This window comes from Platalea leucorodia (genome assembly GCF_965183815.1).
Source record: "Platalea leucorodia genome assembly, chromosome: 9".
Taxonomy (NCBI): Eukaryota; Metazoa; Chordata; class Aves; order Pelecaniformes; family Threskiornithidae; genus Platalea; species Platalea leucorodia.
In genome coordinates this window covers 44,161,758-44,186,121 of record NC_138831.1, presented here as the reverse complement: position 1 = coordinate 44,186,121, position 24,364 = coordinate 44,161,758, and the positions used below count along the sequence as shown (strand labels likewise).

Below are 24,364 nucleotides of genomic sequence, written 5' to 3'. Positions count from 1 at the left end.
CTTTTATCAGTCGGTCGCTGCCCTGGGATTTTCTTTTTCCTGTTACGAGGCACGGACAGGCCGGTGTGCTGAGACGTGGGGACTCCTCGGAGCACGTACGTGAGAGGTCTGGAGCGCGCCTGGCCGCGGTCAGCCTGGGGTTCATGGTGGACTCTGCTCCTCCGCTCCCGCCTTTTTGGACAAAATGTACGAACGCCATAAGAGGCGATACAGCTTGTGCGACATTTCCAAGGTGGACAGGACTGTAGATGTTGTGTTGTTAAAGGTATGATGTTTGTGTATGCTTATTTACAGGTTCCTTTCCCCGTCTCTAATGAGTCCCCATGTACCTGTCCCCCAAGCTGCATGGTGCAGAGAGGGGGAACAGGTGGAAGAGCTTTTGCCCTTCAGCATGGAGGTGGCTTTTGAGTGCTATCAAACCGTTTCATGCCAAATATTATTATCCCTGCAACCAGATAATCTCTTGTGGCATGCAATCAGATACTCTTTCGGAGAGCTCTCGCTGGCCATCTTCCCTGTCCTCTGCCGTTAAACGGTCCCCTCCTGTTTTGCAACCTTCACCGCTTGCAGGTGGGTTTTCTGCATAAGGTGCCATTTGGCAAAGTGTTCTTATTTCCAGTGGTCGCTTTTGGGGTTGAAATGCACGTGTTCTCTGAAAGATGTATTCTACCAAAAAAGGCATGGTGGATCCTCCTTTGCCTCTGTTTTTTGTTTGTGTTTGAAGGGTGTTGCTGTCGGTCTTATTGTTTGGGTGTGAGTTTTGTCTGAAGAAGGGTTGGAGCAAGAACCAGGAGTGGCTCTTGGCGAATTGTCCCAGCGTGTTCCTTCTCTAATCTAAAATTAGCAAGTGTTCCACCAAATGGCACGATGGCAGTCTGGGAATGTCCTGTCTCCGTAACAGCTTTTTGGAGCTTCAGCAGTTTCCTGGCAAAGTGGATGGAAATTGGAAAGCAGCCAGAGGGACTGCAAAACACAGCCCAACTTAGGGATCTGAACTCCTGGAAGAGCATTTCCTTTCCTTCTCCCTTCTTCTTTCTTCTCTTTTCTTAGCTGAGGCAGTGGGTTTCTGCGTTGATCGTGTGGCTTCCATTTTTTATGATTTTTGCTTCGTGCCCTTGTTTCAGAGTCAGGAACACAGAAAATTTTTATTTTCAGATGATTCTTGTTCTACTTCATCTGCACTAAAATAGACGTAGCACTTGTTAACTTGCACTGTTTAGGAATAAAAATATTTTCCTTTAATTCAGTGTATCCTTTGTTTTTTAGTGACGCAAATAACGATAACTTGTTTTCTCTACTAACTAAATTTCGTTGAGTATTTTCGAACTCTCATATTAATGATGCTGGTTGTGGATTGAATCCCATGGTATTCAATCTGTAGACACCCTATGAGTCATTAAAAAATGTAGACATATTGTACACACACTACTCATGTGAAATGACTGCTTAATAATTCTTGGGAGAAGACCCAGTACCCCTGACAACCTTGGTTGCTAATATGAAAAACACAATCTTTTTCTTTATAAAGAATATCTGGATGCCCGGGTTGAAATGTAATTCACTATAATTATCTGACTTCAGTATTTCTGATGTCGTCAGTTCCTTAAATTAGTTTTTGTTCAGCAAAGCTTAGATTTTATAACAAAATGTGGCTCTTGTTAGTTCCCACTAGTATTTTCCTAATTGAGTTTCAAAACTGTGGGTTATACTGTCTGTTCCTGCAAATGACTCAGTGTCCATATATGTGTGCGTGTGTGCACGCATTGCTGCTCCGAACATAGGCTGTACAGGCTGCAGATGTTTAAAATAGGAGGGTGCTAGTGACAGCTATAGTTACAATCAACTGTAGCTTGATTTTCAGTCATTCTTCATGTTTTAGCTGGTTTCTATAACATAACTGGTAGATGAAATTTAAATTTTGGTGATCGAGGGATCCAAGCCAGCACTAGAGTGCGTCAGTGGCAGATCATCTCTTGACGTTAACAGGAGTTGGGTCAGGCCCTTAATGAGGGAGCAGGGGGGTGGGGTTTTTTGTTGGGTTAGTTTTTAATTAAAATACTTAAATAAAACTGTACCTTATCTAGCTTACTGTATTTTTGGTGAGTTAAGAGGACAGGGTTTCTTAAGTGTCAAGTATGGAAAATCAAGTAAATATCCTTACAACAAAAGCAAATCCAAATAGGATCCATTAAGAGTGTTTGATCTGAATGAAATTTTAACAAGATACCTGCAAAGCACCGAACAGCTTTCAGCTTGGCCTACAGATTGACTCGTACAAGCTGCCTTTTCTTTGCTGGATGAATACGTTCTTTGCTTCATTTTAAGATGGGGAACTCTGGAATCATGACATAGGAAAGAAAAACAGTTGGTGAAGAAGGACAACTGGAACAAGCTGGGAACAAAGAAGATCTTGTGTCATTTGCTCTCCACTACTACCTGAAAGGCGGTTGTAGCGAGGTGGGGTTTGGTCTCTTCTCCCAGGTAACAAGTGACAGGACGAGAGGAAACGGCGTCAAGCTGCGCCAGGGGAGGTTTAGGTTGGATATTAGAAAAAACTTCTTCACCGAAAGGGCAGTCAGGCATTGGCACAGGCTGCCCAGGGAAGTGGTTGAGTCCCCATCCCTGGAGGTATTTAAAAGAAGGGTAGACGTGGTGCTCGAGGACACGGTTTAGTGGTGGACTTGGCAGTGACAGGTTAACGGTTGGACTCAATGATCTTAAGGGTCTTTTCCAACCTTAATGATTCTATGATTCTATGATTTCAGTTACTAAGTGTTTATAGATGGGATTATATTTGTGTTGATTGCAACCATTCTTAGGCACAGTCGCAAAAGAATTTTGGTTCCTACTGACTATTTTGCAATGCACGTGTCTTCTGAGGGTCAGCGTGTTGGGGCTCAAATTTTCCATGTTTAGATTGTGCCTGAAACAGTGGCTTGTGAAGTTACGTAAAAAAACCCTCAGCAATTTTAGGGGTTGATGCACTCAATTATTTTTAGCTTTAACATTGTTTCTTCCTCCTCCCCACATATGAAAAAGCAAGAGGCAACGCGTGAATCAGTGTCCTGGCCTCTGTGTCGGAGGTAGGGCTTCATCTTTACTGGGGCTATTTTTGCTGCTGCAGCAATGTGAACATGATGAACTTGGTTACTGAGCATAGTAGTTTGCCACTGTACAGGGAAGCCTGGATGATGCAGAAATGGCATAAAAAATCGCCGTCATCTTCGCCGCTGGGATTGCATTGTAGCAGATGAGGGAGAAGATGTGGGGCACGTGGGGCGTCTGCTTGTCTGAACGATTCACTGAGCTCTGAGCAGCTACGTGCAGGGTGAAGCAGTCTGCGCTGTGTAGTTCCAAGACCCAAAATGGGAAGTCTCAGTGTGCCCATGTGCAAGTTGGCAGCCCTGTCTCATTTTTATGTTGTGCCTGCTACCACAAATATAACTATCTAGGGACAGAATACGGAAACCGCGCTGTCTGGCACCTTGCAAGTACATGTGAAGTTAGACAAGCGTTCAAGTCTGGATGAACAGGCTGTGCTTTGCAGAGTTAGAAAATAAGAAGTGGGCTTGCTTTGAGAATGGGAGACTGAGCAATCGCAACTGGAAATGTTTTATAATTGCTCATTGCCTATATCTACATTTCACCATTGTACGTGAATGCTCAAACTGTTAAGTGTAGGCAGAAGGTGTAAGTTTTTTCATAACTGGGGAAATGAGGTTTGATTTAGCTGCTCTTCAGACGAACAGATCCCATTCAGCTTCCAGTTAAAGACCAGAACATTATTCGTGAAATTCAAACCAGCCTGATGTTAGAAAAATAATTAAGGCATTTTGAAATTAAAGGGGCAGCATTATCAATTAGTTATTCTGCTCCCTGGCAGAGGGCTGCTCTGGTAGCTCTGTCCCAGTGCCGGAGAAGATCCTCTGGAGTGAACCCTGCCCACCTAAGGCAAAGTGCAATTTGCAGCATCCTAAGCTAAAAGTAGTATGCGGAGAAGGTCCCCAAATTAACTGAAACTAAAGTTTCTTCCATTGTATGTTATTATACTTATAAAGCTTTTTCTTTTTTGTGTTTTTGGTTATTTGTTCATTCCTTCTTTGGGGTTCTTCTTCTGAGGGAAGTACCGTCCTCAGATGATGGGCATGCAGTGTCTTATTGAACTTTGTGGCCCTAAAATGACTCTGAACTTCAATCCTGCATTTGTCCACACTGGTTTGGTTATTGAAGGGACAGCAAGAGAGAAGTGTATTTATGATGATGTGGAGAACTTTCAGGTTTTTCTGTTTGTGTCTCGTGTAGAATTAGAACTGGAAGGATAAGTTAAATGAAAGTAGTATTTTCACCTTAGGCACATACATGTTTGTGGGAATTTTGCTCCCATTTTAGTCAAGAGATGGCTTTTATGCAAAGCCATTGCTGTTATTTTTAAAGCTTAATTAAAGTTTGTTGTTACCAGGACTTAATTCTGCTGGTGGAGGACATCCCAGTGCCAAGGGCTGGAAAATGTTTTTGGGGCACACGTTCCTTTCCCTAGTTGGGACATTGCCAGGGGGAAAAGCGCACTCTAGGAATTCAGCGTTGCTCTTACACCACAAAGTGCTAATTTATTCAGTCATTTAAAATGTCCTGTGGTTGTAGGAGCCTCTTCTGGTGTAATCCTTTAGTGTAGTTCTCTGTAGCACTGCTCACTTCTTGCTGTGAGCGAGGTCACTTTGGACCTTCTTGAAAAAAATGTTGTCCTGATGCGCTGTCACCAACTCTGTAAAGGTAAAAGGCTCAGTGTAGCATATTCACAGTGCTAGAAGATAAATCTCTATAGAAATCATTGCAGAAATGCAAGTGTTGTCACTTTGTCCCTTTCAGCATACATTGGAGAATGCTCCTTGTATTCCTCATCCGCATGGTAAAACCTTCCCCTAAAGTTAAGAAAAGACACAGGGAGATTACAAAAAATTTAAATAAAAAAATTCTGGAATTTGCAAGCAAATTGATATGTCTGCTCTGAATATTGTCTGGCAAGATGATTGACAAAGCAGTGATTTCTGCTCTTAATGTGAGTTTTGTGTAGACGGAGTCTTTTTGCATCAACGGCTGTTGAAGGAAGACGGTGGAAATTCCTTCCCCAGGTGCCCCATCCCTCATGCTCCTTTTGAAAGAGGTTTGGAGGATCTTGAAAGGTGTTTTTTGTGAAGGAGGTGAATCAACTGTTGCTTTAGTTTCTAGTCCAGGAATTAGAGGTGACTGGATAATTCCATTGTAAATGGAATTGTAAAGTTAAAAGTTGCTCAGAATAAACATTGAATTTCAGTTATGTGTACAAATTTCTTCAATGAAAACTATCCTACAGGAAATTTTTAGGAACAGGTAGTTCCTAGAGAATAATTAAGATTTGCATTAAAAATAATAACAAAAAAAAAATCATAGAATCATTCCTGATTATTAAACAAACTAGTTACAATTGAATTTAAAGTACTGCTTGTTTCCTGCTATTTTTGTTCTTCAATGGATATTTCAAATCTTTCCTAGTGTTGGTTATTGCTCAGTATGGTGTACAGGTACTTAATGATACACCAAGCAAGCTAGAATTATGCTACTAAATATTCTCGTATGTGCAATGGTATCTGCTTTTAGCCGCAAGGTAGAGCTTAGTCTGGAAGCTGGGGGGGGAGGAACAGGAGAGAAATGGAAACTTGTAAATTTAGGACAAAGTTAAAACAATGTGGAGGGAAGGTGAATCTCTAGAGATTTGCTAGGAAATGAAAGTTAAAATCATCTGGTTCCTTCTGCTCTAGAGATGTTGATTTATATCCCTACCAGTGAGGCTGACAAGTGCAAACTTTTAAAATAGCGGAAGATTTCCTGAGAGGTCAGTGTGTTTTCTTTATTGTGAAATGGAAGGCAAGAACAGTTAAAATAAAACCAGAGGGAGAGAAAAAGGACTTTTCCATGGTGGAAAGGTAGGAGAGGTGTGTGGGAGCCAGGTAGCGACTGGCCCCCGGGGCGAGTGTTTCTAGCAAGCCCTTCGCCGCGCCGCTCTGCCAGAAGTAGACATTTTTGAAATGTCTTTTGAGAAGGAGATCCCGATTTTGGTTTTTATGGGCAGGCACCGTGCAGGACCGCGATTGCTGGAGAGGCTTAGACAACTCTTCGGCCAAGACTGTCACGCAGGGGGAGAGGAAGGAAGAGCCTGGGAATAGAGGCTGGGGTCACTCGTTCCCGTGTGATAGAGGACATCCCAGCCCCGTTTTCTCGCAGGTTGTCCAGCGCCGTCCTTTTCTTATGCAAAGAGGTTTCTGCATTAAGTCACATCAAGTTTCAAATTCAATGTTTGCAGGAAGACGTCTGTGAGAGTCAGGAAATACATGCGTGTGTGCCCAGAAAGAGCAATCAAACCGTCTGCTGCTTGCAACTCCAGCTGGTGTCCTAAAGCCTACTCTTCGGACATCTAGTCTGCTAGTGTTTCACAGGCAAACAGCAAATCCTTCGGGATTCAGTTTTTGGTGCCTGGGGATGTGCTTCCATGATTCATTCTGTGTCTGAGCTGCAGATAAACACATTCAGGCTTCTGCATGGAAAAATAGCTGGTTCTCTCCTGAGTTTTTTCAAAAGCTGCGTATTGAAACTGTTCCCAGAGGCTGTTTCGTATTCCCCTCTGCTGTCTGAACACTGCTGCATCCTCTGCTCCCGCCACAAAGACTTGGGATGCCCAGAACCGATGGGCTATAATCAGTGTGGGCAAGGCAGAAATGGCATGGAGGTTTTATCATCTTCTGTGGCCACCAGCCCGCGGTCCTGTCATTGGGCTTCTCTTAGCAAAACAGAGACTAAGGGAAGAAGGGAGGAGTAGTTTTGTTACATATAATGCACATGCCTGCAAAATCCCAAGACAACCTCATTTTGAATTTCTTCATACTGGTGCATTCCCCAACCCCTGATGTTCAGGTGCTTTTATAATGGTATTTTCTCTACAGCCCTTACTGTCTGTACCTGCAGTCGCTATTCCTGAGTAAATACAGCAGAATTCAGTTGTTGAGGAGGGATCCCAGTACTCAGTCTTGGGCTGTGGATGGTGGGGTTTGTGTTTTGAGTATCTGTGGACCACCCAGTTTCCTGAGAGCACGCAGTAAACCTCCCTCAAATCCTGTCTGGGCTCGTTTTGGCATAGGGAATACTTGTATATAGTAGTGGTTTCCTTTGTTTGTGTTTTGATGATGATGATGATGATTATTGCTGAATTAGGACTACTGAGATAAATACCTAGTTCCTAATGTTTTATTTTGTACATAATCAGGTGTATCTGAAACAGCACCTTAAAGCTCAGCGTTACTCTCATTACTTTTTTTAATAGAAAAAACCAGACGTTTTCAATACTTGGCAAAGTCACAGGGCAGAGGAGAGAGCTGGCTGGGTAATGGGAAAAATACTCAAATCTTTTTTGAAAAAATGCCAATGTCTATAATGCATTTTCAGTGAATGACTCAATTGGTTCTATTAAAGGAAAAAATATAATGTTAATTCAGCCTAATATAGTTTATTCTATTACCAATCAACTGATAGACTTGAACCTCCTCATATTTTGCTTTCTTACTGCTAATTATTGAACAGGATGTTTAATTATCAATTTCCAATAGTGGATATCAGTATAAATCGGCAGTAGTTCCCTTAAATTTGATGGAGATACATTGGTTTAAGAGTAAGGAGGATCAGGCTCAGTATGATGAGGAAGGAGTTAGGTGCAAGCCAGTCAGAAGGAGGCAGACTTTGATTTTATAACTGATGGGTCGTTCCTTCATTTGTGTGGACTTGAGCACATTTGCATTTGTCCTCCTATGTGTGTTAAGGCTCAACCTCTAGATTTGCCTTTAGTAAAATGTAAGACAGTGTGCTGCAAATTAGATTCTGCTTTGTCTGGAGAGAAAGAATATTAACATGATATTTATTGACTTTACAGTCATAACGTGATCTTTATTGACTTAACAGCTCTTTTAAGACTAACAAGTATGTATAAATTCTGCAGTGAAGCTTAATCGCTAAGGTTAGATACCCCTCAGCCTCGCTGAGAACAGGAGGTATCTTTCTTCCGTTGAAAGAATCCGAATGGTGACCCGCTGTCCATGCAGCAGTTAAAACTCAACATCTTTATGTCACTTTGGAACACAAGAAATGATTGTTTCGAGTATTTGCTTACAAAAGCCTTTCTCAGGCTTCAGACTGCCTCTCTTTCCCTCTCCATCATTTAAATGAGACTATTACACATATATTAGTATATATGTAATATATATAAAATGGAGAAGCTGGGCATACAGCTGAGTGCGTAAATGCATTGAGTAGAGGCGCAGGGAAGGATGGGGTCTTAGATGTATGTACATGCAGGGGTCTAATGGGATCTTAGATTAATGTGTAAGTAATGCATATGTATGAGCAGAGGCAGCGAGCAACTAATCGTAAGTGTACATCAGTGCATGCATATCTAAGAAAAATAGCCTGTGAAATTGCATGGTGGGGAGGGACGTCCAGATGGGACATGCGCTGAGGTCACCCTGAGACCTGGCTGTGGTAGAACATGCGGTCTCCTTCGCCTCTCCTGGGAGACTCTTGCTCATTTTTCCCCTCTCAGATCTCCTCTGCTCCTTCTCTATCTCCCCCAGCAAGAGCTGCTGACTGGGGAAGGTCACGGCATCCTCACTGCTGGAGATTTTTAAGGGCACGTTGGATTAAGACCTCTCAGATTATAGTTGAGCCTGACTTGGAGCAGCAGAAAGGGACTAGCTGACCTGTCAAAGGCCCTTCCAACCCCATTTTGTCATCATAGAAGTATGGAGGAGGACAAAACCTACGGAAGAAAAATGTGCTGTAGAAAGTAGCTGACAGGTCTGGGGGAGAGGAGCACTGACTCTGCGGTGTGGCGGGCAGGAGGTTAGCGGAGGTGCTGGCAGGAGCCCCTCCGGTGCAGGGCAGGGGGATGCAGCCAGACCGGTGAGGAGCGCCAGCCAACGACTGCAAATAACAAGCTGCATGATCTCAGCGAGCAAAGGGAAGAAGGATGTGGGTCATTAGTCAAAGCAGCGAGTCAGGTCAAGGGTAGGAGAGTCTTCGTTTTTCTTTATTACAAAAAAAATAAAGGAATAAAAAGGAAAAAGCAGTGCATTTCATAACTTGGGAGCAAGGAGAACATCAAGGGGATGAGAATCCAGCAAGGGACTGCAAAAATGGAGCAGGATTATGGAGGAAATTTGAAGACAGGTCAGAGGCAAAAAGTAAACAGTAAAAATTCTCTATTTGACAGAGAGAGGGAAAAGGAAATTATTTCAGGAGAGACAAGGAAAACCAGAGAGAGGGTAGGAGAAATAGTTGGCATATAAAATCGGACAAAGTCATCCATTTCAGTAGCTTTCTTTTAGCTACAACATAACATGTGAGAGACCCTGTGTGTTGAGGCAGGTCAGGAGGGAAAACAACCTGTGGATTTTGTGACGTGGGACGTGGGATTGTCCAGGCAAGATTTGCTTGTGTTTGAGTAATAGAGGCGTTTGGCTAGGAGGAACAGCAGAGCTGCTGAAGGAGAGAGAGCAAAGGGGCTTCCAGAGTCTAGCAGCTGTAGACTAGAGTGATGGGAAGGCCATGTTGGATGAGCCAAGGCTTGTGGATAGTCCAGCAGACTTCAGAGTCAAAATGTTGCACAACACAACCCAAGTGAGAAAGAGTAAAGCAGAGGCAGATGGGGGAGAAGACTGAGAGCAGATCAGTCATCCTTGCTGAAAGACTGGAAGTCATGGAAGGGGTGAGGGACAGGGTGAGATGATAAGGGCTGATGTTGAAATAAACCATGTGATGTGTGTTAGTGTTAAAATGGGGGTTTCTAACATCATCATCATCATCATTTCAGTTAATGCAAACACAAAGTGCTTCTGGTTCTCACTGTGACCTGGGCACTTCCCTAGCCCTCGGTTCCATGTTATCAGAGCGCCTTACTATCTTTAAGGTAATTATCTCTACAGCAGTATGAGTGGTGAGGAATTGCTATTCTGTAGATAGTAAACCGAGGCATAAAGCAGAGGAATATCTTGCCTGCAGTGCCACTACAAATGGAAGTGAGAATTGAAGCCAGGTTTCTTCAGTCCTCAACTAGTAGCTTAAACACTGGCTCATACTCCCTCTGAACTCCTGCCTTGAGCAGGAGCCACCTTGAAATCATACTTTCCATGGAGGAGTAAAATTTTTTGGCATATTTTAATGGTTTGTTTAGTGATGCTAAAAAAAAAAAAAAGTCATAAATTACTTTTGAGGTTTTTACTGTTGGGACAAAATTAAGCCATAACTATCTATCTGCTGGTCGATTGGCAGAAGTGGCTAATGGGGACGCTACCAACATTGGCCTTTCTTTGATTTGCTCTGGTCTGTTTTTCAGATAAACCGTGAAAGCTGGTGTTCGCTGGAGCCATGCCCCGATTCTTCCCTGCTGGAACGCAAGAGGACGCGGGAGTCTCCAGGTGAGCAGCGTGCCGGTGGCGGCTCCGGACAAGCAGCTCTGCGGTTCTCCTCACCTTTTCTTTCCTTCTTTTTCTTCTTATTTTTGACATCCTAGGCTCGACGGGTAAAATACGTAAACTAAAGAAAATGTGTAATGCATCTGCCGTGAGTCATTGGTAGCACATGGTTATGCCACTTGACTTGCCGTGAGCTGTGTAGTGTGTCACCTTCCTAAGTAATTACACATTTAAAGTACTTCGGTGTTTTGAGGTTTTTTTCCTTTTTTTTATAAATTAACTTGAAAGGGATGATGGGGGACACAGACATGGTTTCTAGCTAAAAGGATAATACAATAAAAGAAAAAGAAAGTCAGAAATTTAAACTTCTGAATCCATATTTAGATCCAAATCAGTGGCTTGATTCTGGCCCCCCCAAAAAATTTGCCATGATTTGCAGGCTTCAGGAAGCAGGAAGGTTGTTCAGAGCCATCGTTCCCACACCCTGCCCACCAGCCATGCCGAGCTCCCAGCCCTGCGTGCTGGCTGGTGCTTTCTGGCTTTCCCACTGGGACAGAAAATCTTGTCTGGGCAAGTTTCAAAGAGGGGTTGGTGTCCAAGATAAGAAAAAAAGCATTTCCTTTCATTGAATCATGCATGTTTGAAACAAATAGAGTAGTTTATCAGGGCCCTGAATAGGGACTTTGCTTGGACTGTTCATAGAGAGGACACTTCTTGCCTTGCCCTGCTCATTACGAGCAGGGGTCTCACCTGAATGTCCTTCCATTTATCTGAGAGACTTGAAAGAAAAACGGGTTGAATCACTGACTGTCAATGTGAAATTCAAACCCAGTCTTTTCAGAGTATAGGCTAAGAAGGGATAATTTGGGTAACTGACCTGAGAAGTTTATCCTAGGTAGAAGTTCTAGCTGCCATCAAAGTTAAATAAGTGGGGTTTTATTTAAAAAAAAAAAAATAGTCCTGTGTTTAGAATAGCCATGAACAGTGAATAGCTGTTTCAGGAGTGTTTTACAGGAGAACCTGCAATATCACCATGCTGCTTCTTTCCTAATTGTGTCCCCGAATCCCTTCCCTCTTGGTGTGACATTTTCATGCTTCAGGCAAGAGATATTATGCTCCATTTGGCTGCAAAATGACGGGCTCATTTGACTTGCCAAATTTGTAATCATATATTCATATGCATCAACATTAGTTAGATTCTTATTAATTATCTAATGCAATATCATACTACAGAAATATAATATCAATTATTTAATCAGGTAGCTGTATATACAAATATATATTAATAATTATAGTAATATGTGTCTTGTAACACAAGCACAAAGAGGGAAGTTTTTAAGTTGATTAATGTGCTTTCTGGTTGGACTGAAGCAGCAGGAAGATCTCAGGCTCTGCAGGTTCTGCCCTTTCTAGACTGCACACGCATCCCTCCGGCTGCACTGCAGTGCTGTGCAGTGTCGAGAAGGCAAGAAAAATCTGGCAACACCTAGCAGCACTAAACCCACTAGCTGTCGTAATGTGGCTAACCTAAAAATACACAACTTGATATTAGATCTTTTTCACCTGCTGAATAATCCTGCTGAAATGGCTTGTAAGGACAGAGTTCTCAAATCTTAGAAGGTAACTCCAGAAACCGTAGCTTCTCATTTTCTGTCAGTGGTTTTGAAACTGGAGGAGTGTGGCAGATACGTAGCTATCAGCATGGAACTGGAGGGCTCAGCCCTGTCTTGGAGGACGAGGCTTTGGAAAAAGTATGTAAGAGTCGCTTGGAAATTTTCTTCCTAGGGCTTTTTACTATGTAATTGGGTTTTTTGCCTCTATATTATGTGCAGAAGTGTGTTATTATCATCATTGTGTTTTCACCTGCACCTCCACAGAGAGGAGCAGATAAGCCCAGTTGTGCTATCCATCCAGCCTGCGCAGCAAGCAGGGGGTGGATGTGCGATGGGAGTCCCAGTCCCCGTGTCATGGCCGTGCTGTCACTGGGGCTCGCTGGGTCGCGGGTGTGGGAGACGGAGCTCAGCGTTGTGCAATGCCTGTGCAGTTTAAATCAAAGAAAACAAACCCAATGAGCTAACTCAGAAAAGGGGGGGGGGAAGACATGCACTGCCCCTGCAAACAACTGCAAATAAAGGAGAAGGCAGGGTCTGGGGTGCGTGTGGGTCCCCATCATTCTGCTCCTCATCGTCCCTCCCCACTGCTTCATCTCCTCTGTCCCTCGGAGGCTCCTGCAGATCCTTTCGGTGCCTCTTGTGATTTATCGTCGCGATGAGGTATCCGTCCCTTGGTGCATCTGGACCGTCCCCGCTGATTTTCCACTGGAACGTGGCTCGAGCCCCTTTGTTATTCAGTCTGCGCTGCGGACACGCTCTGCCGGCTGCCAGCTGGACGGCCGGCACCCTGGCCCGCTCCCTTACAGCCTCTCTGTCTCTTCTTTGCTTTTCCCTTCTTTTTCCCTCCCCCACCCCCCCTTCATCTCTTCCCTCCCTTCTCCCCCTCGGTGATGGAAAAGCAGTTCAGATTTTCCAGGTTTACTGAAAGGGGAACAGGACCAGGGAGCAGCCGCACCGCCTCCAATAAGTGCTTTTCCAATTCTCCACGGTGTGGAAACTCCTCTGCAGGGTAATGGGGTTTCCAACTAGTTTCGACTCCCCCATGCCTGAAATGGGGGCAGCCCCGCTGCCATCAATAAATGAACATTATTTCCTCTGCCAGTGGCTTGCTCCCATCAGCTGAGCTGTGGCTGGGGTGTTTGATAGCTGCTATCAGGTGCAGGTTAAGGATGGGGAAGGGAAAAAGGTGGTTTTGAGCTACCTAAACCTGTCATCGTTGCGTTGATGTGTAAGGTTGACATAGCCAAGGACAGAGTTAGTCAGGTGTAATTTAAGAGTGAACCAATATTTTATTGCCCGGGCTCCTCTCCAGGGAGCTAAGCATGTTTTAGATCTGTTTAGTTAGAGCAGGTTTCAAAATAACACCTTTCTTTTTTAAAAAAATACTAATAATCAGAAAATATTTTGGGCTGGGAGAAAAGAATGTTCAGTTATTCCTAAAATTGTCATTAATACTTTTGCCTGAAGGCTGAACAAAGGAAATGGTGTACAGGCATTATTGATGCAAATACATGTGCGGTAAGGGTTTTGCAAAGGAAGGGCTTTCTCAGGGGCTGTAGTCTGTATTTGTGTTGCTCATCACACCGACACAAACAGCTGGAAGCATTTTAGAAAAAAGAGATGCAATATGCTTATATATCAATGTCAGGAGTTATGAAAGCTTTAGAATTTAAAAAGACACTTAATTTTTGAATCTTAAATAAGTAAAGCTTGTCATACAAGTCATACTAGTGTTTTTTCAGTGAGAAGTATAAAAGAAGGAATGAAATAATCTTCCCCTCTCTAAATTGGTATTTAGAGGGAATTGATTGGTTTCATTTGAGAAAGAAAGCAAATACAGTCAAGTTACATTTCTACATTTATTGAATATGAATCTAATTTTGCAGTTGCTGCAATCGATGGAAAACATCCTGTTATGCTCAGTGTGGGGTACCTGATACATAGCATATTTATCAGCACCTCAAGCTACAAGCATCTATGGCTGTTTAATGCAGAATTTCTGTCTGCACCATGTGCTTCCATGATGCATTAAAAAAGAGTTTTAACCTCTTGAATAAATTCTTTGAAAATTCACAGGCACGGTTTTGGGAGGTGAACGCAATTTATAAAGCTGTGTTTACTGTTGTTTTTAAATCCTTGAATTTACTGAGTGTACGCGAGTGGGATGTATGGATGCTACAGAAGGCATCAGATTGTAACTCTTTCTGTTTTACTCCCATAGAATGTGAGAATTTCTTGGAGGATGGGCTGAGTAGCGTCTGTGCCTCGTCACAGGGTGTCCTTAAAAGAGAGTCCGGGAGCGAGTCTGACCTCTTCCCCTTGCCTGGTGATGGGATGGAAGACCTTGTCTTTGGAAAGGTAGGAAAGCCTGGTTGGGATATGGTTAAAAAAGCTCCCGAGGCCTGATTCGATAAACCTGTACTGCAAATGCAGATCATCTTGGTTTCACTGGTGAGTTAGAAACCTGGAAGTGATTATCCTGGAACGGAATAGATGGGAAGGGATCTGGTCCTCTCTTTGCATGCAGCAACATGAGGGATGTATTTACTTGCAGCAGAATTCCAAAAACCATGCAGCCCCCAATGTGAAAAAGATGAATGTAATTTCGACTGTCCAAAAGTAAATCAGGTACTAGAGGAACAGTTGAAAAGGTGGATTTTCTTGCAAGGTCATTAGGGATTGCACAGATGGTATGAAAGCCGTCTTTAACTCATGTAACAAAGAGCTCTTCTCCAGCAAACGATGACCTCTGCGCTGACACCTTCAGAATCATATACTGTAATTCTCGGAGGAATCAATGTTTTTCTGTAAATCCAGTGTGACTCCCTGGATAGGAAGGAAATGCTCACTCTAAATACTTAAGGCCAATTCCAATGAATAGTTTTGTTGCCTAGGCGACATACCTCTAATGCTGTTTTGCGTGCAAGTAGAAGGAAAATGTTTTCAGGTTTGCTTAAAATCAACAACAGAAGTCATTACTAACCTTAGTCATCCCTGTGCCCTTTGTGCTGCTCGTGGCTGAGGATGAGGAGTGGGTGAGACCCGAGATAGAGAGTAGCCTCCTGAACAGAGAACGCCTCGCTTCAGCATCAGTCTTCTGCCATCTGCATCAGAGCAGCCTGACTTTATTCCGAGGGTGATTCGGTTTTGCTTTTTAAGAATTTTCTTGCTGGTAATTGATAGTCTTATTGCCATAAGTAGAGGATGAAAAAGCACTCAGAAAGAATAGAGTGATGCAAAATCAAAGAGGATGCGAACCTTCTTAGAGCAGCCCTCATGTTGGTCTCAGCTCCATGAAATCACCCGCTTACGTTCAGCTCCAGCTTACCTGTTTAAGCAGGCACGGTTCCTGCTCTGAAAAACTAAACTTTGGGAGTAGGTTTCACACTTGCTTTCAGAAAAATATATTTAATGAAACAAAATTCTGTTTGCTTTAAATCAAATCACATGATGGTGAATATTTTCCAGCAGGACGGGAAACACCACAGCCCGGGCTAAGTGATCTCATGTGCTATAAATGAACAGTAAAGTCATCCTTAATGCATGTGGCAGGGCAAAGAGCTCACCAGCCTCACCCTTTCCCATCTTAGTCTCAAAGTGATGTGGGACCCTGGTTTGTGAGAAATAAGGCTGTTTAGCAGAGCAGAGACTGTCTTCAGTTTTCTCCTGTAGAGTGGCACGAATTAGGACAGCCAGCTGCCATCTGAGCCTGACTTAATGCTTGTATGGGGATGCGTGGGAGAAGAGTCCTGTGGGAATGCAGTAAATTTTATATTGTACAGAATTTTAGGTTTTTCCCTTTCTTATGTGGAAAGTTTCCTTCTCCACATATGAGAAAGAAAAATTAAAACTTAAAAAATTAGGTAGTGCAATGTAGTAGGGATGCTGCAGGGAAAAGGAGGAGGTGGTGGGGAAAGCAGACCTTCACTTGCCAGTGGAGAGCAGGCAGGGGGAGGAAATTATTTTCTTTGTAGAAAGGGAATTTCTTAATTTGACAGCCTTTGCATTGTTCTCATTATGCGGTGGATTGCAGACTTCATCTACAAATGGGTTCAAAAGGTTCCTGAGTTGAGTTTAGGAAGTTATTCAAAGCTAATCTCAACCTCGGTCACTTTTTTTGTCTCTGCTTTGCTGACTAATTCGATTCCTTGTCTCCTTGCTCAGAATTTATCTGAGTACCTTTTCTACAGTTGAAGTTATTTCTAGAAGGACCAGAGACACTGATTTAGTGTTGTAAGCTCATTCCTTAATTCAGTCTTTTTTTTTTTTTTTTTTTTTTCAGACTACTGAGCCCAGCTGGTAGAAATGCAAGTTATAAATATTTTTAATAACCACTAAAATAAGTGCTGGATGTAATCTTTCTTCTGAAAAATACTATAAGATGCATGTATTGGTTGTAGTTGGTTAGTTATAAGCCTACTAAATAGTACAATTTCCATATCAGATTGAGAAGAGAGAGAACATGCTTGTAACAAAAAGGATCTCGGATCTTTCAGTGTCATGATGATTATTGTTGTTGCTAGTCCTGTTCTTGTTTCCCCTTTGTGTGGAGCAAGAGCTGAACTTTTGTCTATTAGAGTTGGGTTTTATTGTATAAATCACTCCTCTGTTAACTGCTTAATACATTAAAAGAAATTTGGGAAGAACAAGCCATTGTCTGTCCAGGGTCTTTGGGCTGCTTCCGTAGACACCGCTTGAAATTCATAGATTTTAAGCCCTGGTTCTGTCCCAAGACCATGAAGAACTGGGGCCTGTGGGGTCACAAAATCTGCAGGTACCTTAAACTGTCCTTGGTGTTCGGTGCATGCTCTCATGGCCGTCTTCTGTGCTTGTCTCCTTTTGGCTTTTTGCTCTGAAGGACACGTGCTGAGCTGTGTAACATGAGCTGCTGGGTTCAGAGAGCTTTAGCACTAAAACGTGACTTGTTTTTTCGGACTTTAGAGGCTGTCACTGAAATCCAGAAATCACTTCCAATGTGAGGTCTAAGGCTTCAGCAAAATGTTTTTTGTTTTTTTTTTTTTTGTTTTGGTTTGTTTTTTGCGTCAGTGCTTCATTCCCATGTCCTCGTCATCCTGCTTTTCCTTCTCCATCTCAGACAGCCATCTGGGCAGGCTTTGCAACACCCTCCTTCTTGAATGATTAATGCTGCATAAGGTCATTTCTCACAATCGTCTGGCAACATCCTGGGGCGTAGCCCATTCGCTTTGCTCATCTCAACTTTTAACCTGCCACTGAAATTCAGTGTTACTGGGAAGTTTTTTAATGTGCCTGTTGGGAAATGATTCGGACGAAAGGCCCTTGGGAAGTCAGGACCCCACAGATCATTGTCAAAGGAAGGGGTTGCAACTCAACCCCTTGAATTTTATTTAATTTCTTCCTCTGTTTTGGTTTGCGCAAGGAAATACACAAATACATAAATATTTTGCATTTCTCTTTTCAGAATTATTGTTTCTCTTAAAAAAAACCAACCAACCAAACAAAAAAAAACCCACCACAACACAAAAACCCCCAACAACCACGCAAAAAAACCCAAACCAGATGGAATAAAAATTTGAAGAGGGAGGCTTTCACCAGGGGAAGACACTTCCACTCCAAATCATAAAAATTGTGATAAATAATTAAGGCCACTATTGAGGTTAATTTTAGGGAGCCTGGAGCCATAGGCAAATCCAAATAAAAAATGTCTCTGCTAGATTCTATGAAGCCAACCAAAGATGTTGACTCCTTTAGTGTAATGGTATGCCAAATAAACTTCAGGATGCCAGCGTTTAAGTTTTTCATCTTTTTTTTTTAAATACTTTAAGACTTTAATGTCTTTGTCACATGGAAGATCAGGGCACAAAGTAAGTTTGTGTCTCAGCATTTTGCATGTTGTCATCACAAAAATGATTGAAAGAACATTTTAATTCCCCTTATCAAGACCTCCTACAGATGGAGGGCTTTAGTTGAAGAAGTTATCTTACACCCCCACCATCGTACTGATTTCTCTTATCCCTATTCATGAAGAAGTACATACGTTCTTTCTCAGAAAACTCACTTTTTATGCCTTATCTCATTTTTTTTCTTACTAGCTTCTCACCAAGCGCTGTTTCTGAGAGCAAAGAAAATGCCCATTAGCGCATGTCTGTAAAGGCTTTTTTCAGCCATGAGTTTTATGGTCACAGTTAAGGGTTGAATTCATTGAGGTGCAATGCAGCAAGCCTAACTTGAAGGAAATGAGTATTTCTTTAATGTTTCATTTTTCCTGTAGGAAAAGAACACATTAGAGAACCATTTCTATTTTGCAAATAGGATATTTTCTTACACAAATAGGATTAAAGAGCAATGCATGTTTGCTGGCATTTGGCCAGGTAGCTAATTTTTTGCAGAGGTGGGTACAATATAGATGTTTCTTAGATGTGTCAGCCACATTTGGCATTTTGCAGACAGACTCCTGGTCTTTCATATTAACTGTTTTGCTTTGTTTAAAAAAAAAAAATAATCATTTAAATGAAGACAGAATATTTTTAGAGGAATAAGCATGGGCCACAAGTTCAAGGGAATTGTTTATTGTGTTCTGTAGTCAGTCTGATGCTCAAGGTAAAAGTTAAAATGGACCAAATATATTTCACATTTTTCAAATATCTCTTTGAACTGTGCTTTACAATAGAAACCCTAAATCTTCCCTGCTGGGGAAGCAGTTTTTGTTCTACGTTTTAAGCTGGAGCAGTAGTCTCATCTCGGAAATAAAAATTCCTCTTTTTACTCTAATTCCTCCCTATATAATTTGATGTTCTGTACTACTGTTGCTAGATTTGCATCCAAATTTAATGTTTCCAAACTGTCCCATCCTTCCACTGTACAGCTGGTGGGTAGTCCTCTCTCCTCCTGCTGTGCTGCCCTGATGTCTAACAGCATTTTCCTGTGTCTCAGAAAAGCAAAGCGGATTGTTTCCTCTACTGAAGGAGTATTATCCACATAATGACGACTTAATTTGTCTGAATTTAAGCAATTCAGTAAGCTCTCATCGTGACTCACACGAATATCAGACTTGAATAACGCCAAACGTCATCAAAAACTTTACAGGGCATCCGTTTCAGTTCTCTCTTGTTTTAACCTACACTTCCTATTTAAGTATGTGTCAAATCCAGTATTTTACATTACAGGATAAGTTTACTATTAAAGTATTTACACAAATTCACCATTAATATTTGACATTCCTTACCATGAAATTAATGCTTTTGAAGGGATACATTTTTAGTGTGTTTTTTTTAATATTTTGTGTTTAAAAGGTATATTGTACTTTGGTGTTGTGCTGTGGATGCTGTCTTCTTTCTTTTTTCTTTGATAGATGGGAGAGGGGAAATAGTGTGACAGCATTGATTTAAACCACCTTAGGAACATTATTTTGTACCTGTTACAGTGAAATAAGAATAAAAAATAGCTAAACTTGAAACAGGGCTTCCCTCTGAATAGTGAAATATTTGATTGGAATACTTTTTGAACATCTCAGTTTCTTTTTATTCAGTTTAACAAGAAGCTTTTAGCTTATAATGTGTGCCCATCAGAAAAAGCCCAGAAAAGCAAAAGCGTCTGGAGCATTTAACACTGCTGGGCTTGAACGAAGTCAGGGCGGTGGGATCCGAGGTGAGGGCTGCCGTGGGGCAGCACCGCTCCCGTTCACCCTGTCCCGCGTGGGTGTTGGTGCCCATCTCTCCCTTCTGAGAATGGAATATTGTAGCCCGTTGTCTTCTGCCAAATGAGAGCTGACAGCCTGCTCCTGGAGCGCTCAGCTTCTGCTGAGACCCACCGAGCCTGCTATTTGAAGACAATTAACTGCTGTGGCTTTGCTGAATAGTCTATTATATATGATCTGTCAGATTATTCTGCCTATTATTATTTTAAATGATACAGTGCAGGGCTCTGCAGGAGAATAAATTGAAACTTCCCACGTCAGTCCCTCGGGGCAAACACCATTTCAGACTGAAGGTGATGTCAGAGAGATGCTTGTGTTTTTTTATGCTAGCCATGGGGAACACAGAATATGCTCAGGCTCTTCTCGGGCTGTATGGTCAGCATGTGGCCTTTGGCCAAAGAGAACCAGTTTGGCTTCCACTTACTGCTTTTGGAGCAAACTAAACCAAAAAATTGCAGTATGACTCAAGACCTGTAATACAGGGTGGCTGATCCTGTGGAACGATATTTTTCAATTACAGTTGGATTTGAAAAATGCTGCAAACCCTGACATTAACTTTCTGCTTAATGGAAAGTAGTGGGGGACGGGGATTTAAGCTCTTATTTTTTTCTGTCTGTTTTCTACTACTGTATAATTGTCCCTTTTGTGCTGCATGATGCAGTGGAGCAGTATGTTGCCCTTGAGCTCTCGTGGCTGAGAGCTACAAACCCATCCAGGGTTCCACAGGAGAGGCTGGAGTTTGTCGTCAGGAGTCAGGATGACCCCGTTCCCGATTAATTGCTCTCAGTCATTAACACCTGGTAAACCTTTGGTGGTTTTATGGCACCTTGACCGATAACAGCTTCAGCCAGAAATGCTGAGAGGAGCAGGATTTGCTGTGCAGGATGAAATGTGGAATTGGAGAGAGGAAGGCAGGCAGAGGACCCGAGCTGGGAGCCCAGGGTTATGGCAGCTGTGGGCTTGTGGGGTGGAAGAGATTGCTCTGTAGAGCATTTCAGCCTCTTTTGAAACCAGAGCAAAAAGGCTCACTTCTGTGATGGTTAATTTGCCTCGTGCTATCAACTAGGAAATCTCTCAGCTCGTGCAAAATATAAAATATTTGTGTTTATTTAAAATGTTAAATGTATTCACTTCATTAGAAGTGTTCAAGGTCAGGTTGGATGGGGCTTTGAGCAACCTGATCTAGTGAACGATATCCCTGCCCATGGCAGAGGGGTTGGACTGGATGATCTTCAAAAGTCCCTTCCAACCCAAACCAGTCAATGATTCTACTTTAATATATTTTTAATTTTTCTTATCCACAGCAGCCTGAAGAGGAGCAGTCTGCATGCGATGTCACCAGCTCCAGTTCCTCTGCAGATGACACCATGTCCCTGGAGAGGAACTCATCCCTGGGCAGCGACACGTCCCTTCCCTTTCCGCCAATGGTGAACTTCGTCCAGCCCAAGGACAGGCACAGCTTGGATGGCAGCTGCACCAATATGGTGGCCACAGAGGGAGGAGAGAAGGAAGAGGAGCTGGACAGTATCACGGATGTGCCCACTCATTCCTCAGTCTTACGAAACTCCATGCGGCCGCTGTCACCTTTCCGTCGACACAGTTGGGGGCCGGGGAAGAACGCCACCAACGAAGCAGAAATAAATCAGAGGAGGTGAGTGAAGAGCTGCTTTGATTTACTTTGCACCCACTCATGCATATTTATCTAAGCTTTGGGCTCACGTGATAAAACAGAGACCTGAGGATGTCACTTCTGATTATTTCTTTTTCACTCAACGGGGTCAAGACGATCTCCTAATGCACGTATGTTTGTTTGTTTGTTTGTTTTTAAATTAACTTCTAGGATTAAAGTACTTAATACCTACAGTACACTTGAACTTTCCAGAGCGAATGGAAGTACCTTGGGACAGATCTTTCATTTGAACTGTCACCACACCTTTCTATATGAAGGGCTTTGTTAAAGGAATTATTGGAGTGTCAAATCCCTCACAAAATAAACATGACCATTATTGTATTGTATTAAGAGATAGCACGGGCACCAGAGTTTTAAAAAAAGGTGTGGAGGCTCCTCATTTGGCATAGTGGTGAGATGAAGAGTGGTCCCTCTTCAATGGAATTGGTTCCACCTCAGTCTCTCTTGGACACTAAGTCCCATCTGAGTCACCACCAATGTCCCCCGTGGTGCCCCAAAAGATTCAAAAGGGAAGTTTTCCCTTTTGTTCTTTCAGAAGATACAAGAGGGAGAGGTGTAACAGCCATGTGAGTGTGTAAATGCTAGTGCCAAGTGACTGTGGGAAGAAAAGGTGCTCAGCCCCCCACCTGAGGATGAAGTAAAGGAAGATGCACACCAATAAAGTAGTTGGTGTAAGGTTCCCCGCTGTGCCCTGCACCATTCAGCATCTGGGGTGCTGGATGCTCAGGGTCACACCCTGCATGTTCTGAAAGCAGTGGAGATTTGGCCAGTGTTTTTAATGCATTTAATGCTCCCAGAGTAGGAGTGGCCAGTTGTTTTAGCAGGGTCAGGGTGCCATATCCTCCTGTCCCTCCGGTGTAGGCTTGTGGCTTACAGAGGCTGCAAGGCCAGGCGTGCGGCACAGTGCTGCTCTCCAGGCTGCCCGCTGCCATCTTCATGGCCATGGGTCTGCATTTAAGATAGACGGAGCCATTGCATTTTGTGATGCCATTAAATTAAAACTGGCCACTCACAACAGGTTCCTGGTAAATTGTTACTGACCTGCTTGGATAACTCAGTGTGAGGCGGCAGCCTCCCATCAGAAATGTGCGCATCCTTTACACGTTAGGAGCTGTGGGTATCGCTAAAGGAATAGCATAGACCCTTCAGATTTTAAAGCCGATGTTGAAGAACATTCAGGACCCTCTAAGTAACATAGGGTGAAAGATTTATGATTCTTATTGTTGTTGTTGCTGTTGTTGTTTACCACCACCACCTTTTCTTGGCTTCATTCCTGGTCCCCAGGTAATATTTAAATAAATCAATACCTATCTTTTTAAAGCTACAAAAGAGTCAGCATAAGGTATACATGCAGGTTTATGACAGAATGAGTCCATAATCTCATAAACTCATTTGGAGAGATTTATTTTTAAGTGTAGGACCCGTTATGTAAGGATTTCTGAGGGTAGTAAACTGCATAGCTGGCAATTACTGCTAACACTTAACAGATGGGGTTAAGTTCTCCTGCGTCAGACTTTGGAGGCTGTTTCTGATATGGGAAAATACATTCATTGTAAATGTAAGAAAATTGGAGTTAAAGGAACAGTAATTATTCTCATACGTTCTTAGATACAGCTGCCGCTACATAAGGATAGCTGTCACGTAGGTTAATTAAAAAAGAAAAGCTGGGTGGGTCTTTATTGCTGATTTGATTCCTGTTTGTTTTTATGTTTCTGTTACAAAGGAATTTGGATTATTTCGGTTTTTTTTTTTTTCTTTGTTCTTTTCATACGTGGCTGTTGTGATGTTGAGATTCTGGTTGCTTAGTGAGCAACAACAAATACTGAGGAATTGAAGCCCAAACAAGTGACTTTCATAGAAATCAGTTAAATTTGGGGTGGTTGCTTATTTGTTTATTTCACATGCAGCAGATACTTTTCCATTTAAAGGGGAAAAGCCCTTATTGTAACTTGACTTTTGCAAACCTTTGAAGTGAAGTAACACGGAGGACGAGCCTTAGCTAAGGTTTGTCCTGCTAATGGGCAGGACCCGTGCTGCTCCCACTGCCTGCCACCCCTTGTCCGTGCTCCCACCCCTCTTCTGGGCACCCATGGCACTTCTTTTCTCCGTCAGTGAGCAGGTTGCGCTCACTAAATGAGCAGAAAATGAACTAAATAAAGTGTAATTGCCACCAAAACAACCCAAGGGTTAGAACTGGGCTGCACAGCCGAGCTGTCAGAGGTGCCTCCTGTCCCAGCAAAGGGCTCGCAGCCTGGTCCAGCCCCATCCACACCGAAAATAGTCTGTCCCCTGATGGCAAAGGTAGCTAAGTCAAGCTTAACTAGAGCTGCTGATAGAGGACCCAAAGAGCCTACGGAAAAAAAATCAGTCTTTTGTAGGATTTGGTCTTTTCTAGTGTTACATGTTTTCTGTTTGTAAGAGGGATGAGCATAAAAGTTTGTTCACAGAAAAGATTAAAAAAAAACAAAAGTAATTGTTGTAAATAAAATGTGAAAACATGCTCAGTTCCCCCTCCGTTTCCCCTCTCTCTTCAAATGTACTTCACAGATAATCCTCATGTCTACATTTTGCTGTTAAAAATACAAAGAAAACTAACACGGCTGCCACAAAAGGATGTTCATCCTTCAGTTAATTCCTGACATTCATAGCGGATTTGAAATGCCTGTCTTTCAACAACAATGCAGTGTTTTTAACGTTTGGTTTCAAGGAAAGAAATGCCGGCATTTTTCACTGATGGATTAAGCCCTGCACAACTGGAGCTGGTGTTAATCACAGTTGCTAACAGCTTCTGTCAAATAGTTTGTCCTTATCTAAACTTTAAACTGACCTGGCTTTGGCAGCAGCTAAGTTGCAACGTGGTCAATACCTGTGAAACCTTCTTTCTGTATAAAAAATA

General features: G+C 42.6%; 1 protein-coding gene across 5 annotated transcripts in view; it reads left to right on the top strand.

Moving 5' to 3' along the window:
- The window catches only part of AKAP13 (A-kinase anchoring protein 13), a 205,397-nt gene that overhangs the window by 129,072 nt on the left and 51,961 nt on the right, over positions 1–24,364 (top strand). For 4 of the 5 annotated variants that reach the window (XM_082321824.1, XM_082321823.1, XM_082321822.1 and 1 more), the window contains exons 10-12: positions 10,412–10,493; positions 14,325–14,461; positions 21,083–21,429. In XM_082321824.1, coding sequence (XP_082177950.1) covers positions 10,412–10,493; positions 14,325–14,461; positions 21,083–21,429 — 566 coding nt within the window. The remainder of the gene's footprint in view (positions 1–10,411; positions 10,494–14,324; positions 14,462–21,082; positions 21,430–24,364) is intronic. The other variant, XM_082321821.1, reaches the window with a different exon arrangement.